A 19053-nucleotide genomic window follows, 5' to 3' on the forward strand; every position below is an offset into this window, starting at 1 on the left:
AACTAATACGGTGGAAACGAGTTGAGGTGTCTATATGCACTCTCATATTTGACGTGTTTACTTTCCAACTGATGCCAAATTTGAACGTCTATTTATGTGTTATGTCCTTTGAGTTTGAAGATACAGTCAAACGGAGTATAATTACGTCCACTATGGGTGTCTTGAAATGGTGAATGCAAAATTTTACTTGGAGTTATATCGATTTATTGTCACAATTCGATGATTTGACTGATACTTTTTATTATTTTCAAACAGCGTTACATATATTAGGAATTTTTTTGTAATGTGTGCGCGCACTCACTAGGACAATGGGAGCATGCTACTTTTGCTCGAACTATGTATATCAATAGGACAACAACAGTTACCCAACAGAATCTCACAAAGTGAGGCCCGGAGAAGGTAAAATATACGCAGACCTTACCCTACCTCAGAGGTAGAGATCTGATAGATCCTCGGCTCAAGGAAAAATCATCCAAAGCAGCCTAAAAAAAGAAGTAACAAAAGTACAAGAAATTGAACATAGTACCAAAATCAACAAAATAGTAACAAGACAATGACTACAATAAAGTAATATGATAGTCGAAGTACAAGCATCAATAGATAATAACAAGAATCGAAGGACAAGATACTAAGAGCAATACTACTACCTCACTTCTCGGATGAAACTTTGTATATTTATGTGTATATGAATGAGTTAATGTATAAATATTATGCTTGGCACCCACAATTTCAATGAGACTAGTGGCGTAAGTGGTCGACTCCAACACGCGAGTTTGAAACCCGCTCTACACTGTATTTTTAGAGTGTAAAAGCACATAGTGTGGCTATGAAGAATAGAAACCATGACCTCTTCTTTACAAAGCACTTGACAATACCAACTAGGCAAGCCTTCATGTAATACTAACACTTGTTAGATATATATAATTATAGTTTACTCTTTTAATATTGATTCCACTATCCTAAAATATCGTACGGAGTATACGTTATTGTTCAAAACAAGGTGGCACCCGGAGGTTTCGAATCTTGGATCCGCCTCTGATAACAAGACAACACATTGCTACCTACTAACTTTCATCTTAATCTACCTGCTACTAGTATGGCAGATAGATTCTTTGCAGACTATTTAAATACGCGATGGGGTATTGGAAATAGCAAAATTATCTTGCTGTCACAATCCTTTGAGAATATCTTATTTATGCATGATATTCTATAGAGACGGGGTCAAAAAAGAAGCTAATTATGCTGAATTCATTGTCAATGACTCTAAATCAACCTATAAGCCATATACATAAAACAAAAAGTCATTGATGAGTGACTTGCTTGTTAGTCCAAAATGAAGTAACCCAAAATCTGCATATAGATTGCCTTCAATTTTAAAATATATTTCACCTCTATTCTGGATCTTGAACTTATTTGGGACTCCAAAAGGCCTAACAATTTATAAAAGTCCAGAAATTCTTGACTGAAAACGACTTAATAGCAAAACTTTGAAGCTAATCTCTATGGAATTATTTGTTGCTAAATCCAAGTAGATAGTTGAGGTTGGAGGATCCAGTAGTGACACTCAAGTGAAACAATTTCGCCATTAACGTTTTTGTATAGTACTTGATATTCTACGATAGAAGGGGAATCTTGGTGTAACGAAAGAGTTGTTGCTTGTGGTTGAAGAGGTTACATATTCAAGCCATGAAAAAGGCCTATCGCATAAATTGTAAGATAATGACACGCACACTTAGAGCTAAATATTCAAACAAACTTAAACAACCATAGATTCAAGGCATGAGAAGAGAAAAAGTTTATAGCATAAATTGTAAGATAGTGAAATTCGAGTTTCTTGAGGATATCCAGCAATTGGGATCTTATATCTCTAGCCCTGCGCAAACCTTTGACCTGTAAAAAGTCTCCCATGTATTCATTCACTTTCCATTGCTCGTAAACATTAACTAAAGTAAGGTGATCAGATTCTGGCACAACAAACATTTCCCTAGCAGCATCACTTTCCTCTTCCCTATCCTTAGGTCTAAAGAATACCGAAGGCACTGAAAGCATAGAAACAATTGTCAGAACGTCATTTAAGCATTCGAATTGTTCCCCCATCAAGAGCAATTTAGCAAGGGGAGGGTCCAATGGAAACTCCACCATTTGCCATCCAAGTTCCGTCAAGTCCCCAACATTGTTAAGTGCACCTAGAACCCACAACTGATACATGGAGTTAACGATGTTATCTTGAGAAGGTGGATCCATAAAATCCAAAATCTAACACGTTCTGAATTCCGAGACACTTGAGAAACAAAATCACATACTCAAGATTTGTCTGTTGAATCTCTGGCACAGTGCTTTGCAGCATTTCATTCTTATAAGCATTCTCTGTATAAAGTCTGTAACAAGTCCCTGGGCCAGTTCTACCAGCTAGACTAGCACGTTGGTCAGCGGAAGCTAGACTAATGGGCAACACTTGCAGAGCATCCATACCCGTACGTGGATTGTACACCTTCATTTTACTATAGCCTGTATCAATGACATGGAAAATTCCATTGATGATCAAGGATGTCTCAATAATATTAGTAGCAACAATGCATTTGCGAGCCCTTCTGGAAAATTCGTGCTCGCAGATCAGCAGGCAATTGAGAGTATACAGGAAAAATTAACAGCTTGGGCACTGGTTGCTTTATTGATGAGATAAGTTGTTCCATCCGCTCTGAAAGTGCATAACAGGCTGCTTCAATCTCGTCCTGATCAATCAGGAAAATGAGTATATCACCTGGTGCACCAGTAGTATAGATGGTCATGGCTTGCTTAACTGCAGCTTCGACTTATACATGTTTTCATCAAAATTCAGAAAGTTCAACTGGAAACCTTGCAGGGAGAAATGCCTCAGGGGGTGTTGGAGGGGGAGAGCAATATGTAATGCACTAATGTCTAGAATTTCCAGAACTTTCACTCTTTGTTTACAGCAAAAAGAATCAAGCAACCGAGGGGCAAGTTTCTATATTGTCCAGCAAATTATGTATACTTTGGTTGCATTTGAGAAGAATCTTAATATGCATTCGGCATGGCTGGATTGAACTGTTCTTGCTTGATCATTTAGTGAAATTGCTTTGTCCAGTTACCATTTCTGGTGCCCGTATTTATAGCTTCTATTTGGTTTCGAAGGCGAAGCAGGCACAGAAGGATCCTACAGTCACAGGTCAATAAGAAGTATAGAGTTAAGAGTCGTGACAACTTGATAACATGTACTTGAGGCGTAAGGAACAAATATGAATTAAGCCATATATGAACCTGGCAAGTATTCACACGGAAGTCTGCCGATTACTGAAGCCAAAAAACTGACCATGCATTCAGTTCAAGAGCTCATGATGATCATAAAGGTACCCGGTGGCCTATCCAACAATCCATGCTGAAAAGTTACATACTTAAGTCAAATAGTAAAATATCTTAAGTTAGTTGAGTTGACAATAGCAAGTAATTCTGTATCACTTGAAAGAAGATATAAGCCATTTTATCTCTTGCAAGTTGCAACAACCTTTAAATTAAGACAGAGAAGCCATTAGAAATTTTCTATAACTTATCAATTTTTTTCTGAAAAAAGGGCAGCTCAGTGCATTAAAGCTCCGGCTAAGCTTGGGGTCCAGCCTTACCTTACGTTTCTGCAAGAGGCTGTTTCAATAACTTATCATTAAGTAAAAATTTCAATTACAGTTCGCAGAATGTTCAAGTCCATTACTATACACGTAGCCATCCTAGAAAGTGGAAAAAATAAGTATAGCTTGTGTTATTACCGAATGAAACCGAAGTAACAATTGCATTAATGCGATACAAACTGACTTCATTTTCATGTGAAAGTTAGCAGCCAGAGCAACATATTAAAGAGGTAAAGTCTAAAAGACTTGAGTTTTCTTCTCATTAACCAAGTGGTGGAAATTTTAAACTGAACCAGACTTTCCTGAGTTCAATGCCTAAATTCTCTTTCTGTTCTCATAGTTTTTTCTCTTTATAACTAAGTTCAATTCCACCTGATAAGCATAAGAAGATATAAAATATCATCATCCTCACCTTTCTACTCAAGCTTCACATTTGGAATGTAACCTTCTATGGCCATCTCCTCGTACAACAAGTCTAGAGCCTCTTGAATCCCATCTGCAAGTAAATGTGACAAATCACCAGCACGAAATTCAACAAGTTGAGAATCCATCTCGATCCAGCTACAGCCTGGAATTTTAGTCACACCTCTCTGTCTCATTAGTTGTCTCAACCTTGCTGAATCATCCCACCTTCGGAGATTTGCATATATCTTTGATGATATTATATAATTACCCGAATTTGATGGTTCCATCTCAAGAAGTAGCTGCATCACTCGTTCCCCAACATCAATATTTTTGAGCTTTTGACAGGCACCAAGCAATGCACCAAGTAAAATTTCATCTGGCTTTTGAGGCATCATCTCAATAAAGTCCCATGCCTCGTATACACGACCAGCACGAGACAAAAGATCAACCATGCAAGAGTAATGTTCAACTTTTGGAATCAATCCAAAAGATGAATTCATTATATCAAAGAGGTGCTTACCTTCATCAACCAATCCAGCATGTACACATGCCGAAAGTACTCCAACAAACGAGACATCATCTGGGCGGGCATCACTACTCTCGAGTGACATGCGGTTAAATAGGGATAATGCTTCTTGTGCTCTTCCATGAAAGGCAAGAGCAGAAATCATTGCATTCCAAGAGACTTCATTTTTTCTAGGCATGCTTTCAAAAATTTTATACGCAACATCCAGATTGCCAGATTTTGCATACATATCAATTAAGGCCGTAGCTACATATATATCATACTTTATACCTCTTCTTGATGCATAGTCATCGATGCTTTTTCCAACATCCAGGGCTCCAATTGAAGCACATGCAGATAGAACACTTACCAGCGTGATATTATTTGGGTTAACTGCTGCCTCCTTCATGGCATTGAACAAAGAGATTGTTTCATCCGAAAACCCATTTTGTGCATACCTGTAATAAATATTATTCAGATCCATGGAAGAGACTAACAAAGGAGAATAATAAATAGTTTGACTGGTAAAACAGAAAAACCTCAAGAAGATAGGACATAAACAATAGCAGGCTTCATATTTTTTATGCTACAAAACAAAGTTACTCTTTTGATTGTCTAAATGCTCATTCATTTGAAAAAACTATAACGATCAGCCAATAGAATTCGTAGCCGTGAGATTTTGCTGAAAGGAGTACCACAAGCCAGATTTGGATTTCAGGTACCCCTTGCCCCAACAAAAATATGATACAAATAACAAGGACAGCTACTCCTCAACTCCAAACAAATTGCGGTTAGCTATATGAACACTTTTTTTTTTCAAAACAGTGATGTTTGGACTTTGGACTAACTTGTGCACACCTCGATTAATTATGTAAGGTACCTGCTACATCCCACCATCACACATATCGGGGCGGTCTAAGTTGCTCGGACTCTCCAAAAATGTTTGACGCATCCGTGCCAGTCCTTCAAAATTACACTATTTTTGGAGGATCCGATAGGCACCCATCAACATTCTTGAAGAGTCCGAGCAACATAAGGGGCAGTAACTCCATTTGATAATGTTAAGTTTTGATGAATGATCTTCGGCTTGATTTGATTGCAAGAATTTAGGAAAAAGAATATTCATAAGATCCCTTGTCAAATACTCAAAAAGGAAGAAAGAGATTCTCGAAAATATCAAGAGATACTTGGCAAGGAAATCAAAGATTCTTGGCTATAATAAAAAAGGGAAGATCTCCAAAAATCAAGTTAAAAAAGGAAAGGAAAGATGTCTCCTCCTTCGGTGGTTATAACAAGCCCGCGTCTACATGGAAAGAAGTACCAAATCCTTGACTGTACGATTATTTCTTTGGAAGAAGAGTTTGAATAGTTTGGGATCATTAATATGATCCATTTTATTCTTGGAAATAGGATTCTCATATCCCATTTCCAAGGAGAAAATCTCTTGGGTTGCCTGATATTTTCCAAATGGCTAGTAGTAGTCCAATCACTAATATTTAAGCAATGAAAAACCATGGAAGAGACATACACTTATCTCAACCTTCTCTAGTTCTTTGCTCTACTTTATTCAAGCATTGTATTCTCATAAGGTTTACTGTGCACTTAAAATGAGAGGAGAGAAACACATAGTTGGCGAGGCATTGTATCAAAGTGAGAAAGAAAGAAAGTGTGATTCACAGCCAAAAAGTTTGACTAAATCTTGTACTTTGATTTTTATTCACAAAAAGCTAATAGAATCCCTTACAACCCAAGGGGACTGGAGTAAGACCTATTAAAGGCCCAACCAGCATAAAATATCTCGTGTTATTCACCTTCAGCTTTTTATTTTCTGAAGTTTTTATTACTGCAACCAATAGTTGACTGTCTGTCGAAGGAAGTTGACTGTCTAATCGAAAACGGAGCAGTTCAACCACCCCTCCCTCTTACTACTTTCAATTGGTACCAGAGCCAGGACTCACAAGTATTTGCTTAACAGCAAGTGAGAAGAGATCATGACATAAACTGTTGCTGGAACTTTGTTTTCAGAAGGGACATCCCAAACTAGACCTCCTTACTTCAATAGAAAACAAAAATAAGAATAGGGACTTTCATCAAGTCTTATGATGTCAAAGTTTGGAGAGTAATCAAACTTGGTGATCTTCCACTTGTCTCTACAAATAAAGATAAAGATGGAAAGAATATGAGAAAATCTTCTGCTGTGAAACTGTGAAAGAAATGTGGGATAAGTTAGAAGCGACATATGAAGGAACTGAGAAGGTCAAATAAACTCTTGTAAGTTTATTAGTCTATGATTATGAACTTTTCAAGATGAAAGATGGTGAATCCATTGAAGAAACATTTGCCAGGTTTGGCAAAATTGTTGGGGAACTCAGCGCTGTAAGAAAAAACTATCCTGTGGCAAATCAGATTACAAGAATTCTCAGAAGTTTGTCTTCTCAGTGACTTTTCAAGGTTGTGGCTCTTGAAAGCATGAACTTGAATAACAGGACCTATGATAAAGTCAGAGGAAACCTCATTACTTTTGAAAAGGCTCACCTGAACAACAAAAGGATGAAAAGAAGAAAACTGTGGCCTTCAAAGCTACAGATGAAGAAGAAGATGATGGCTCTCATCACAAGGACAATTGTTGAAAATTACAAAAGATCCAAGAATCAAAGAAGGGAAAGATCAAATTACTCATAGGAAAAACAACATACTGATCAGAACAGGAATGAAGGTAAGTGCTATAATTATTGTAGATATGGTCATATTACTTATGATTGTCCAGAAGCTAGGAGAGGACCTTCAAAAGGAAATCAAAAGACATTCAATTGTTGGGGTGATGAAGAATAATCAGACCATGAAAATGATATGGAGACTGTTGTTTCATGGCAATCGGAGAATCTAGTTAGGTATGAACTAACTCTTGTAATGAATGCTCAAAACTTCAACATTTGTTGGACCTTGCCATAGCTGATTTAAATAAAGCTCATAAAGAAAAAAGAGACTGGAAACTTAAACTTGAAGTTTGTGAAATCGAAAAAGATTACTTACAAGAAGAAATTGATGATTTAAAAATCAAAATTAACAGTTTTTAAAAATCTCTCAGTCATAGTATTGTCAAGTCAAATCAGTTATCAATTGATAAAACTGACGGTGGTAAGCATAATAGACATTATAGCTATAAGGGATCTCAACGCTCAACTAATTTGAGTCAACCAAAGGGAGCAATCATAGTCCTAATACCTATCATAAAAGGTACTATAGCTATGATAAATCTCAAAGGTCTACTAACTCAAGTCAGTCTACTAGGAGATACAGTCATAGTTGCAATACTTACTATACAGCCACTAATCAATACTATACTTCTTGTTATCACTGTGGAAAGTCTGGTCATAAATATTACAAATGCAAATTTCGCGCTAGAAATCCTGGTAGATGGATTTGGAGACCCAAAACCGAGTCAACAAATCCAAAAATTAATCCTAAGGGACCCAAGAATGCTTGGGTACTTAGAAATAAGTGATACAACTATTTTGCAGGATCTCCACTCAGCTTTGGAGATAACTCCAAAGGCAAAGTAATAGGTGTTGGTACTATCTCCTTTAATAATTCATGTGATATTACTAATGTGTATTTGGTCAGAAACTTGAAGTACAACCTGCTAAGCATCAGTCAGTTGAATGATGCTGAATTGGAGGTAAGGTTTAAAAAGGAAAGGTGCATAATTGAAAAACATGGAAGGCAGATTCTAGCTGGAAATAGACACGGAAATGTGTATGTTCTAGACTCCATCAAAAAGACAGGAGGACATATATGTCTTGCCTCTATCTCTGAGGATCCCTGGATTTGGCACAGAAAACTTGGCCATACAAACATGAGGCATATTGAAAAATTAGTCAAGCATGAACTTGTAACTGGACTTCCAAATCTTGATTTCAAAAGAACTCATTTTTTTTATGTCTGCCAGCTTGGTACGCAAACTAGAAACTCTTTTCTTGTTAAAGATATTGTTTTCACAACTAAACCGTTGCAGCTACTTCATATGGACATATTTGGTCCCAATAGAGCTGCTAGCATTGGTGGTAAAAGGTATGCTTTTGTGATTATTGATGATTATTCTCGATTTACTTGGGTCATGTTTTTAGCTAACAAAGATGATACCTTACAGAATTTTGAAGTTTTTTGTGAAAAGGTTCAAAGAGACAAAGGTTACTATATTTCTGCTATTAGAAGTTAGCATGGGGGAGAATTTGAGAACAAACATTTCAAAATCTTTTGTGATACTCATGGACACACTTATAACTTCTCTGCTCCAAGATCCCCTCAACAGAATGGTGTGGTTGAAAGAAAAAGTAGAGCACTTTAAGACATGGCTTGAACCATGATTTATGAACATTCTCTACCACATAAATTTTAGGTAGACGCAGTTAGTACTGCATGTCATGTTTTAAACAGATGTCCCATTAGACCTATTTTGAAGAAAACTCTGTATGAGCTTTGGAACAACAAAAGACCCAACATTGGGTACTTACATGCATTTGACTCAAAATGTTTTGTTCATAACAACGGCAAGGACAACATTGGTAAGTTTGATCCACGAAGCGATGAAGGTATTTCAATGGGGTACTCTAACTCTAGTAGATCATATAGAATTTTCAATAAACACACTCTTTGCATTGAAGAATCTGTGCATGTTGTTTTTGGTGACACTAATCTTTGAGTGAAGAATGCTAGCTCTGTAGATGATGACATTGAACAAGTACAAGTTAACAAACCACCTTCCACTAAAGATGACTCCTCATCCAAGTCAACTAGTGTTGAAACTAACCAGCCCGCTACTGCTTCAAACGATCACATTGAACATGAAGTAATTCCAAATGAATGGAGTAGAGAGACTGATTATCTAAAGAAATTCATTATTGGCGATCCAAAAGAAGGAATGCAAACAAGGGCTTCCAGTAGAAGAAATGAGAAAATAGCTCACATATCTCAACTTGAACCAAAGAAAGTCAATGAAGCTTTAGAAAATGATAATTGGGAAAAAGCAATGAAAGAAGAGCATAAGCAGTTTGACAGAATTAATGTGTGGACATTTGTTCCAAAACTAGAGAATATCTCTATTATTAGAACCAAATGGGTGTTCGAAAATAAAATGGATGAATCAGGTAAAGTTGTGTGAAATAAAGCTCGTCTAGTCGCTCAAGACTACTCACAACAAAAGGGAGTCGATTATGATGAGACTTTTGCACATGTTGCAAGGTTAGAGTCTATTAGAATTTTACTTGCTTATGCCTCTTATAAAGGGTTCAAATTGTTTCAAATGGATGTGAAAAGTGCCTTTCGAAATGGCTTTATTGATGAACAAGTTTTTGTGAAACAACCCCCATATTTTGAAAACCCAAAATTTCCATATCATGTTTTTAAACTCTCAAAAACTCTCTATGGATTAAAACAAGCTCCTCGATCTTAGTATGATAGACTGAGCAGTTTTCTAGTTGATCATAATTTCTCAAGAGGAAAAATTGACACTATTTTATTTATCAAACGAACCTCTACTAGAAATTTGATCATTCAAATTTATGTTGATGATATTATCTTTGGAAGTACTAATGTCGTTTTGTGCAAGGAATTCTTTAAGTTAATGCTAAGTGAATTTGAAATGAGCATAATGAAGAATTAACGTTCTTTCTGGAATTATAAATCCATCAGTCAACTGAAGGCACGTTTATCTCCCAAGGTAAGTACACCAAAGATTTTATTCAAAATTTTGGGATGAAAAATGTCAAACCATCCAATACTCCTATGAGTTCTACATGTGTTTTGGAGTCATGTAAAGATGGCAAGAATGTTGACAAAACAAACTATCGAGGTATAATTGGTTCACTTTTATATCTTACAGCCAGTCGAACTGACATTCTTTTCCGTGTATGTAAATGTGTCAGGTTTCAGTCAGCTCCTAAAAAAGCTCATCTGACTGCTGCAAAACGTATTATCAGATATCTTATTGGCACAAGCTCCTATGCCTTATGGTATTCTAAGTCTACTGAAATTGTTTTAAAAGGTTTCTCAGAGGCAAATTATGCAGGCGATAAAGTGGATAGAAAAAGCACTAGTGGTACTTGCCAATTCATGAAAAAATCTCGTCTCATGGAATAGCAAGAAAAAAAATTGTGTTTCTCTATCTACCACTATATCTGAATATATTATTATTGGGTTGTGTTGTGCCCAAATTCTTTGGATGTCTCATCAACTCAGTGATTATGATCTGCGTTTTAAACCTGTCAAAATATTCTGTGATAACTCTAGTGCTAGCTGTTTATCTAAAAATCCTGTGCACCATTCTAGAGCAAAACATATTGATGTTAAGCATCATTTTATTAGAGATCATGTTTTAAAAGGGGATATTGAATTATCTTTTGTAAGAACTACCTTACAATTAGCTCACATTTTTACTAAACCTTTACTGAAAGAAAGATTTTGCTCTCTTAGAAAATCTCTTGGCATTATTGAAAAACCCTTTTGAAGCAAATAGTGATTTGATTTAGTTCGTACTTGCCTTTTACTGCGCCTAGATGTTTTTATTTTTTCGATGATATTCTTCCTTTTTTATTGATGTCAAAAGGGGAGAATAATGTATTTCTTTTAACCATGCAGGAGAAGAATCACACATTCAGGGGGAGTTAATGTCGCAACTCGAGGGAAGACATGGAAGCAGTTTAATTTTTATAATTTTTTGTCATCCATCAAAAAGGGGAGATTGATAATGTTAAGTTTTGATGAATGATCTTGGGCTTGATTTGATTGCAGGAATTTAGGAAAAAGAATATTCATAACATCCCTTGTCAAATACTCAAAAAGGAAGAAAGAGATTCTTCAAAATATCAAGAGATACTTGGGAAGGAAATCAAAGATTCTTCGCTACAATAAAAAAGGGAAAATCTCCACGAATCAAGTCAAAAAAGGTAAGGAAATATGTCTCCTCCTTTAGTGGTTATCACAAACCCGCGTTTACATGGAAAGAAGTACCAAAACCTTGACTGTACGACTATTTCTTTGAAAGAAGAGTTCAAATCGTTTGGGATCATTAATATGATTCATTTTATTCTTGGAAATAGGATTCTCACATCCCATTTCCAAGGAGAAAATCTCTTGGATTGCCTGATATTTTCCAAACAGCTAGTAGTAGTCCAATCACTACTTTTTAAGCAATGGAAGACCATGGAAGAGACATACACTTGTCTCAACCTTCTTTAGTTCTTTACTCTACTTTATTCAAGCATTATATTCTCTTAGGCTTATTGTGTACTTAAAAAGAGATGAGAAAAACACATAATTGGTAAGGCATTGTATCAAGGTGAAAAAGAAAGAAAGAAAGTGTGAGTCATAGCCAAAACGCTAGACTCAATCTTGTACTTTGATTTTTATTCACAAAGAACTAGTAGAATCCCTTGCAACACAACAGGACTGGAATAAGGCCAATTAGAGGTCTCAACCAGTATAAAATATCTGATATTATTTACCATCAACTTTTTATTTTCTAAAGTTTTTATTACTACAACCAATAGTTGACTGTCTGTCGAAAGAAGTCGACTGTCTAATCGAAAATGAAGTAATTCATCTTCCCCCTCTCACTACTTTCACCATTCACCAAGGCTTGGCAAATGGGGAGGAATCATCACTGCTGATTTTTGAACTAGAGGCCTCGTTGTTCGCGGTGAATCCTCACTTGTCATGTTTCTCCGTTTCAATTCATCTAGGCCGACATTATATAAGTAAATAGCGAAGGATATTAAAAAGAAAAAATAAGTGTTTACCCTGAAATCATTGCATTCCAAGTGATGGCGTCTTTCTTCCTGATGCCATCAAAGATCCTTCTAGCAGAAACCAAATCTCCACATTTGCCATACATGTTAATCAAAGCTGAACCTATAAAAGAATTCATCTCCATTCTCTTCCCCACAACATACTCCTCCACCCATTTCCCCAAACTCACATCCCCCAAATCCCCACATGCCCCAAGAACACTCACTAGACTCCTCTCATCAGGTTCAAACCCTTCATTCCTCATTTCCTTAAACAATTCCACCGCCTCCCTCGACCAGCCCCTTTGAGCATACCCTGAAATCATTGAGTTCCACGAAACCAAATCTCTTTGCGACATTTCATCAAACACCTTCCTTGCATAACCCATTTCCCCAAAACGTGAATACATAGTAATCAAAGAATGACCAACATGAAAATCCACAAACAACCCATTTTTCAACACCTCACAATGAGCTAACCTACCAAGTTTTATAGCTAAAAGACTCCCACAACACATAAACACAAAAGGGTAAGTGAAATTATCAGTTTTCAAACTCAAAGACTTCATTTTGTAGTAAAATTCTAAAGAAAGATCAAAGTTTTGCCATGTTGTAGTTAACCCTCTTATCATTATGTTAAATGCATACTCATTGGGACTATTAATATGTGAGAAAAGAAGAGCGGCATAATCGTAATTTTTGAGGTCTATAATTTTTGAGAGCAAATAGTTGGCTTTGTTTATAGAGTAAATTGACATTTGGGTATGGATTTGTTGGACTTGTTTGATTGTAATGCATTTTTTCAAGAGTAATAAGAGTTGTTGAGTGATGGGAGAACATTCTTGTTGTTGTTGATTATTGAAAGCTTGCTTTGTTGCTTCAATGGTGAAAAAGCGGGAGATATTATATTGTTGGGGTTTAGTTCTAAGAATCATTGTTTGTGGAAGGACTATCTATGTGAGGAGAGGAAGCAGAAGCAGATCAAGTAGACTTGATACTTGGGCTTTTGAATTTACCCATGGCAATTGGACCCATGTTATATGCCATTTTGGGTTAAGTTTACAAATGGTCGTGATCTAATTTTTGTATCCAATGTTCCTGGCACCAGTGTCTAGAACCGGGAGTTTTCCTTGTGTATTCTGTTGTTCCAAAGGCCCAACTAATGGCCTCTCCAGACCGTATTTCTCTATGTTTCCAAGAACAAACCATGTGAGAAGGAGTAAAATGTTGTCAACTAGCCAAATTGGCAACCATAAATATGGCCAGCTCAAATGTCGGATATCTCTTGGCAAAACATAAACCTGCAGAAAACAAAAAAGCAAACTACATTAGAATACTACCAAGCTGCGGCAGACTATTGATAGTTCAGCATCATCTTCTCAAAGATCAAGGGAGACTGAATTCCCACATCCCACAACAAGGGTCTGTTTGATGAAAGACTTACAGATTACTATGGTTTTTTGCGAAAGTCAAAGTGCTATCTTCCTTACTAAAGATCAGAGAGAACAAAGCACATCGATGTTCGGTATCATTTTGTGCATGAAATTATTGCTCATGGTGATATTGTCGTGAGCAAGATTAGTACTCATGATAATCCTGATATGATGACCAAGACACTACCAAGTGCCAAGTTTGAGCATTGCTTGGATTTGGTTAGTGTTAGCTGTTAAGATGTGCCCTTAGGGGCTTTTGTGGAAGAGGTGGAGAGTTTGTCTTGAAATGGATTTGAGTTATCAATTAGAATTCGTGTCAAGGTGGAGATTGTTAGAGTTATGACCCGAATTTTGTTAATTCGGCCCAGAAAGTTTCACGGTGCGATCCATGTTGGTGATTTTCAATGGGTCGGTGGAAGAGTAGGGATCGGGCCGATAGGCCCGATATGGACCTTTATGTTTTTGGGCCTAGGACTTATTTGTATGCACATATTATATAAGTGCATTTAGCGAGTTGTTTTGGGTATTCAGAAAATTCAGCCTTCTCCACATTGTACTCTCTCTCCATTATAGTGATCTGTCCGTGGTTTTCCCGCAAGGGTTTCCACATAAATCTGTGTGTTGTTCTTGTTTTCTTTTACTTGTGGTTTACTTACTCTGTCCGAATCATAACATTTACAAATAGTCGTGATCTAATTTTTGTATCCAATGGCTGGCACCAGTGTCTAGAACCGGGAGTTTTCCTTGTGTATTCTGTCTCCAAACTCTCGCAATCCTTCACAATACCTGGCACTACACACTCTGCATTCTCCCCTCCTGTAGCCACCACCAGCCACCGGCTAATATATAGAACTTTAGAGCCATTGAGAGTAACAGCATTGACCCTCCACAACCCAGTAATATGCTTCATCATACATAGCTGACTTAACACACTCATTCAACTGTGGGTTGATATCAAAGTGTCTGGCACAGGATTCGAAGATACTCAATGAATTGTTTCTTGGATGGGTATTTAGGGTAGTGTTCCAGGATTGGAAATATAGGCAGCTGATAGAACTTCTCAGGGAAATGAAACTTTAGGTTATCGTAAGTAAGTTAGTTTATGCCACGGAGATGCGACACAATCATTTTTTTCAAGAATAACACCCACAGCTAGGCCTGATGGACCGATCGGCCCCTACAATCACAGGACCATTTACCCAAATGCATCTTCGACAAGCAAAACTATGATCGGATAAGCTACCAAACATATTGGTTTTAGGGGAGCTTTAGGTTTCCACTGATTTAGCAAAAGAAGGTGGGTCTTTCCTTTTAATTTTCTTTTACTAATGTTAACGGCACGTGTCATGATTTCATTGGTTTGTGACATGAACTTATTTTGAGCAATCGGTTAAACATTTGAAAAAGTTACTGTGTAAAGTAGTTCCTATGATCAAAGGAGTGAAAAAGCGGTTTGTGCACAACCTTATACAGTAAACTATATATATCTTGTTTATGCATAATATTCTATACATATGAGATTGGGTCAAAAAAAAAGCTAATTATGTTGAACTCATTGTCAATGACACTAAATCAACCTATAAGCCATATACATAATGTTGGGTTCATAGTAAATGAAGAAAGTGTGAATGGAAAATGAATGAAAAATGGAGTGGAAAAAGGTGGAGGAAAGGAGACACTCAATTTAGAAAGTGTACTCCAAATTGGAAAGTTTACTCTTTCTACCACATTGGTGGAAGAAGAGAACTTTGTAGTGTTTATATTAATGGACACTTACTCCATATGATGAGTGAGGCAAGAAAATAGAGATGTCTCACTCCGCCGTCGTCGTCGCTCGCTCGGCTCGGCTTCGGATTTGGATTTGTCAAATGATCGATCGATGAGATCTATCTTTTTGGACAAACTTTATTTGAAATTCAAAAAACTGCCAAAGGGTAAAATGAATAACATAGTAGATATTTTTCCTGTGTTCGATACTCCAATTTATAGACATGCACGCAGTAACAGTAACTTCGAACTGAACTGATGCAATTGTTCCATGAACAAATACACTATTTCAATGAATCGTTGCACTATTTCGCAAATAGATGCACTGTTTTTTATGAACAGATGCACTATTTTCGTAAACAGATGCATTGTTCCAGTGCACTGATGCACTGTTTCAGCAAACTGATGCAATGTTTCGATGAAATGACACAATGTTTCACACGAACTGGTATGTACTGTTTCAGCAAAATGATGCACTGTTTTAAGTAAACAGACATGCATTTTCAGGAAAGACGCACACTTTTAAATGGTCCTGTAGCTAGTGAGGAGAGCAACAGCATACTGAATGTCAAACTAGCTGAACCTAACGAAGCAGTGTTTATAAATTAGGAGAAATACGCTCAAGTATTAATGCTAACATATGATAAGAGAAAGAAAGCAAGAGAGGATCTCATATTCGAGTCAAATTTAATGAGATGTCAAGAAAGATAGACCTTGTATTCGAGCTCTGAATATGAATTATCTTTCTTAAGAAATCTTTTAAATTTTTTGAAGGCCAATTGAACATTTCAGGTGCATACAAAAGGCGGGTTTGACGGACGAATTCATTCCCATGTAGATCAATACAATAGATGGAAACCTAATCAAGTAGCAAAGCACAACTCCTCACAAGTTGTTGCATCGGGCTTTCATCCATTTATTCTATACCAAAAGTGAATTCATTTGCATACGACATTCTTACGGCACGAGCAAGGCATGAGTCATCGTAAGGAAAGGGATAGGGGCTATTATCGTAAAAATGGGTTCTACTTGGAATGCCTCTATTCCATCATAGGTAACCAAACATATCGAGATCCATAAGAACGACTGGGTGGTTGAAATCCTGATACTAGGGATACAGTTGAGTAAAAACTAAGGGATATTTTAAGGACAACATCAATTTGTAATGAGATACCGACATTGATGAATCGAACCGATAGCAATGCCACTCTCATTGCCCACCCCATCCGCTCTTAGACCACTAACCAAGAACCATAGGAATTTTTCCTTTCATCCGGATCTTCCTTCTGAGATTGGTTTTCCCTCCGCTCTAATCGTCTTTTGATGCAAATACAAATTTAAGCACATTTTAAGAAAGCTGATTTCATATTCAAACTCCGACTCTGAGTAGCGGCGGCATTTGGTTCTTTGAAATATTGGTTTTCAGTTATGGAAAGGAAGTTTTTTTTTTAAATTCTGCTTGGTTTTTGGTTTATCAAGTTTGTTTTTTTCAGTGATGGGCCTACTTAATGGCCTATTTTTTAAAGTAAAAAAAGATTATTTTATGTTTTTTAATTCACAAGCAGTTCACTTAAACTTCAAACTAACGGACAATTTCTGATATTTATATTTCACCCGGGAAATATATTTTCAAACCAATAATAATTAGTTCAAATTTCAAAAGAATAATAATTCAACAAGTCTAGTTTATAAAACTAAACCCTTCATACCCTTTCTCCTTCATTCAACTCAACCAAACAAAATCCTTCATTCAAAGGATTTTGTCACGCGCCCCGACAAAATCCACAGATACACCCGCCAACTCCCACCGCAAGCATCAGGTATCATTTTTTTATAACCGTTATGTCTGGGCCAGCTTTCACGCACCACGACAAAATCCACATGATACCTCCCACCCACCTCCCAACAACAGCAACAACAGATATCAGATAACTCCGTCCATCATCTGTCCACCAAACCTACAACAGATGGGAAGGGGCAGCCCAACTCAGTATACTAAACCTCCCACTATGCACACGGTCCATACACAGCCTCACCTTACATTTCTGCAGGGGCTTAAACCCGTGACCTCCTAATCACACGGCAAACAACTTTACCTGGTCCTTTCCAGTCAGGTTCACTAAACCTCCCGCTATGCACACGGTCCAGGGATGGTCCAGACACAACTTCACCTTACATTTCTGCAAGGAGCATAAACACGTGACCATCCGGCTCTAACGAAGGTCCAGACCACAAGTGTCTATCGTACACAACCTCACCCTACATTTCTGCAAGGGGCATAAACCCGTGTACCGGATGGTCGGATACCGTGACCATCCGGTACACGGAAGGGCCAGACCACAAGAGTCTATTGTACACAGCCTCACCTTACATTTCTGCAGGGGGCTTAAACCCGTGACCTCCTAATCACACGGCAAACAACTTTACCGGCTACTCCAGACTCCGACTTGTACAAAAAAAAAAATCCAAGCAAACGGAGAAACCAATGAAAGCAAAAGAAGTGAAAAAAAGGCGATTTTACCTGAAATCGAAGTAGGGCCGAATCGGTGAATCGGTGCGGCCTGAGAATACTCGAAAAATCACTGAGAGAGATTTTGCGTTTTTCAGACAAATTGTAAAAAACTACTACTTGGCAAGAGTTTTTGGAATAAACTTTAGCTAGGTTTGTTATATATGGGCTTTGTTGATGTAAACAAAAGAAAATATGAAAATGTTTGGGCTTTTGGGTAGTTGGGCTTAAATGAGTGAAGTCTGACGTGGAAATTACGTATAGCGTCCTTAGAGTGTTCGGTCTTGAATTTTTATACCCTAAATATCTAATCTTGATTTTTGATTCCTCTGGAAATAAATTCTAATGTTTGTCCGTAAAGCAAAATTTGTAGTTAATTGAGAAGGTTTAGTGTCTTGGAATGTCGTTAAGTTGTGTTTTAGGGAGCGAGAGTTAGAACGGGTGTCTTGTGGGCAACATATCTAAGTTTTGACTTTTGTCCATAAGGCAAAACTGTTGCTGCCATGTGACCAGCCTTGAAAAAGTTCAAGCCTTGAAAACAGCCTCCGAAAAAAATGCAAGGTAAGGCTGAGTACATTACACCCTTGTGGTGGGGCCCTTCCCCGACTCTCCGCATAGCGGGTGCTTTAATGCAACAGGCTGCCCTTTTTGTGTAGGTTTATTGAGTTGAAATATCTTAGGAGTGAGAGTTAGAACATTTAGGCAACATATCTGAGTTCTTATTTTTCTTTGTAAGGCAAAACTTCTAATCAATTTGTGTAGTTTTATTGGGTAATGTCGTGGACGTTTGTCTTATGGACAAGAATTAAAATGTGTGCCTTGTAGAAAAAAGTTTTTCAACGGGATCAAAAAAATCAAGACCACCTCTTATGAAAATTATTTTTAGAAGATTTTTTTTACGGGTACAAAATATTAAGAGCAACCCATCTTAGGGTCATTTCTAATCTTGACCCTAATATTAGGATCAAAGGAATAAATAAAGATACATTCTCTATGCTCACTTTTACTT

The 19053-nt window shown here is 37.1% G+C and overlaps 2 protein-coding genes across 7 annotated transcripts; both read right to left on the reverse strand.

Moving 5' to 3' along the window:
* Positions 1-1632: 1632 nt before the first annotated feature.
* LOC107850444 (pentatricopeptide repeat-containing protein At2g34400) lies at positions 1633-18214 on the reverse strand. Of its 6 annotated transcripts, none has more exons than XM_016694975.2 (6): positions 18057-18213; positions 12348-13636; positions 4315-5009; positions 4054-4209; positions 3280-3397; positions 1633-3175 (listed from the first exon to the last, which is right to left on the reverse strand). In XM_016694975.2, the coding sequence occupies exons 2-4, from the start codon at positions 13268-13270 to the stop codon at positions 4058-4060; spliced, it is 1770 nt and encodes a 589-aa protein (XP_016550461.1). In that variant the 5' UTR covers positions 13271-13636; positions 18057-18213; the 3' UTR covers positions 1633-3175; positions 3280-3397; positions 4054-4057. The 6 variants fall into 6 exon arrangements, with proteins under 6 accessions (XP_016550461.1, XP_016550460.1, XP_016550457.1 ...); XM_016694974.2 differs by having other exon boundaries at positions 1633-2761; positions 2857-3175; positions 3280-3380; positions 4054-5009; XM_016694971.2 differs by having other exon boundaries at positions 1633-2761; positions 2857-3175; positions 4054-5009.
* On the reverse strand, positions 1747-2497 carry LOC124889752 (pre-mRNA-splicing factor ATP-dependent RNA helicase DEAH7-like). Its single transcript, XM_047401727.1, has 2 exons — positions 2300-2497; positions 1747-2199 (listed from the first exon to the last, which is right to left on the reverse strand). Exons 1-2 carry the CDS (start codon positions 2495-2497, stop codon positions 1747-1749), a joined length of 651 nt encoding a protein of 216 aa, XP_047257683.1.
* Positions 18215-19053: the final 839 nt, after the last annotated feature.

Source organism: Capsicum annuum, chromosome 12 (genome assembly GCF_002878395.1).
Source record: "Capsicum annuum cultivar UCD-10X-F1 chromosome 12, UCD10Xv1.1, whole genome shotgun sequence".
In the NCBI taxonomy this organism is placed as follows: Eukaryota; Viridiplantae; Streptophyta; class Magnoliopsida; order Solanales; family Solanaceae; genus Capsicum; species Capsicum annuum.

Excerpts from the sequence above, each read along its gene's own strand:
- LOC124889752 (XM_047401727.1), bottom strand. The coding sequence starts at position 2,497 with ATGAAGGTGTACAATCCACGTACGGGTATGGATGCTCTGCAAGTGTTG. Across the intron at positions 2,200-2,299 it reads AACAGACAAATCTTGAGTAT|TTGTGGGTTCTAGGTGCACT; the intron begins GTGATTTTGTTT and ends TCCATGTATCAG.
- LOC107850444 (XM_047401160.1), bottom strand. The coding sequence starts at position 13,270 with ATGATTCTTAGAACTAAACCCCAACAATATAATATCTCCCGCTTTTTC. Across the intron at positions 5,010-12,347 it reads TGGAATGCAATGATTTCAGG|GTATGCACAAAATGGGTTTT; the intron begins GTAAACACTTAT and ends TATTTATTACAG.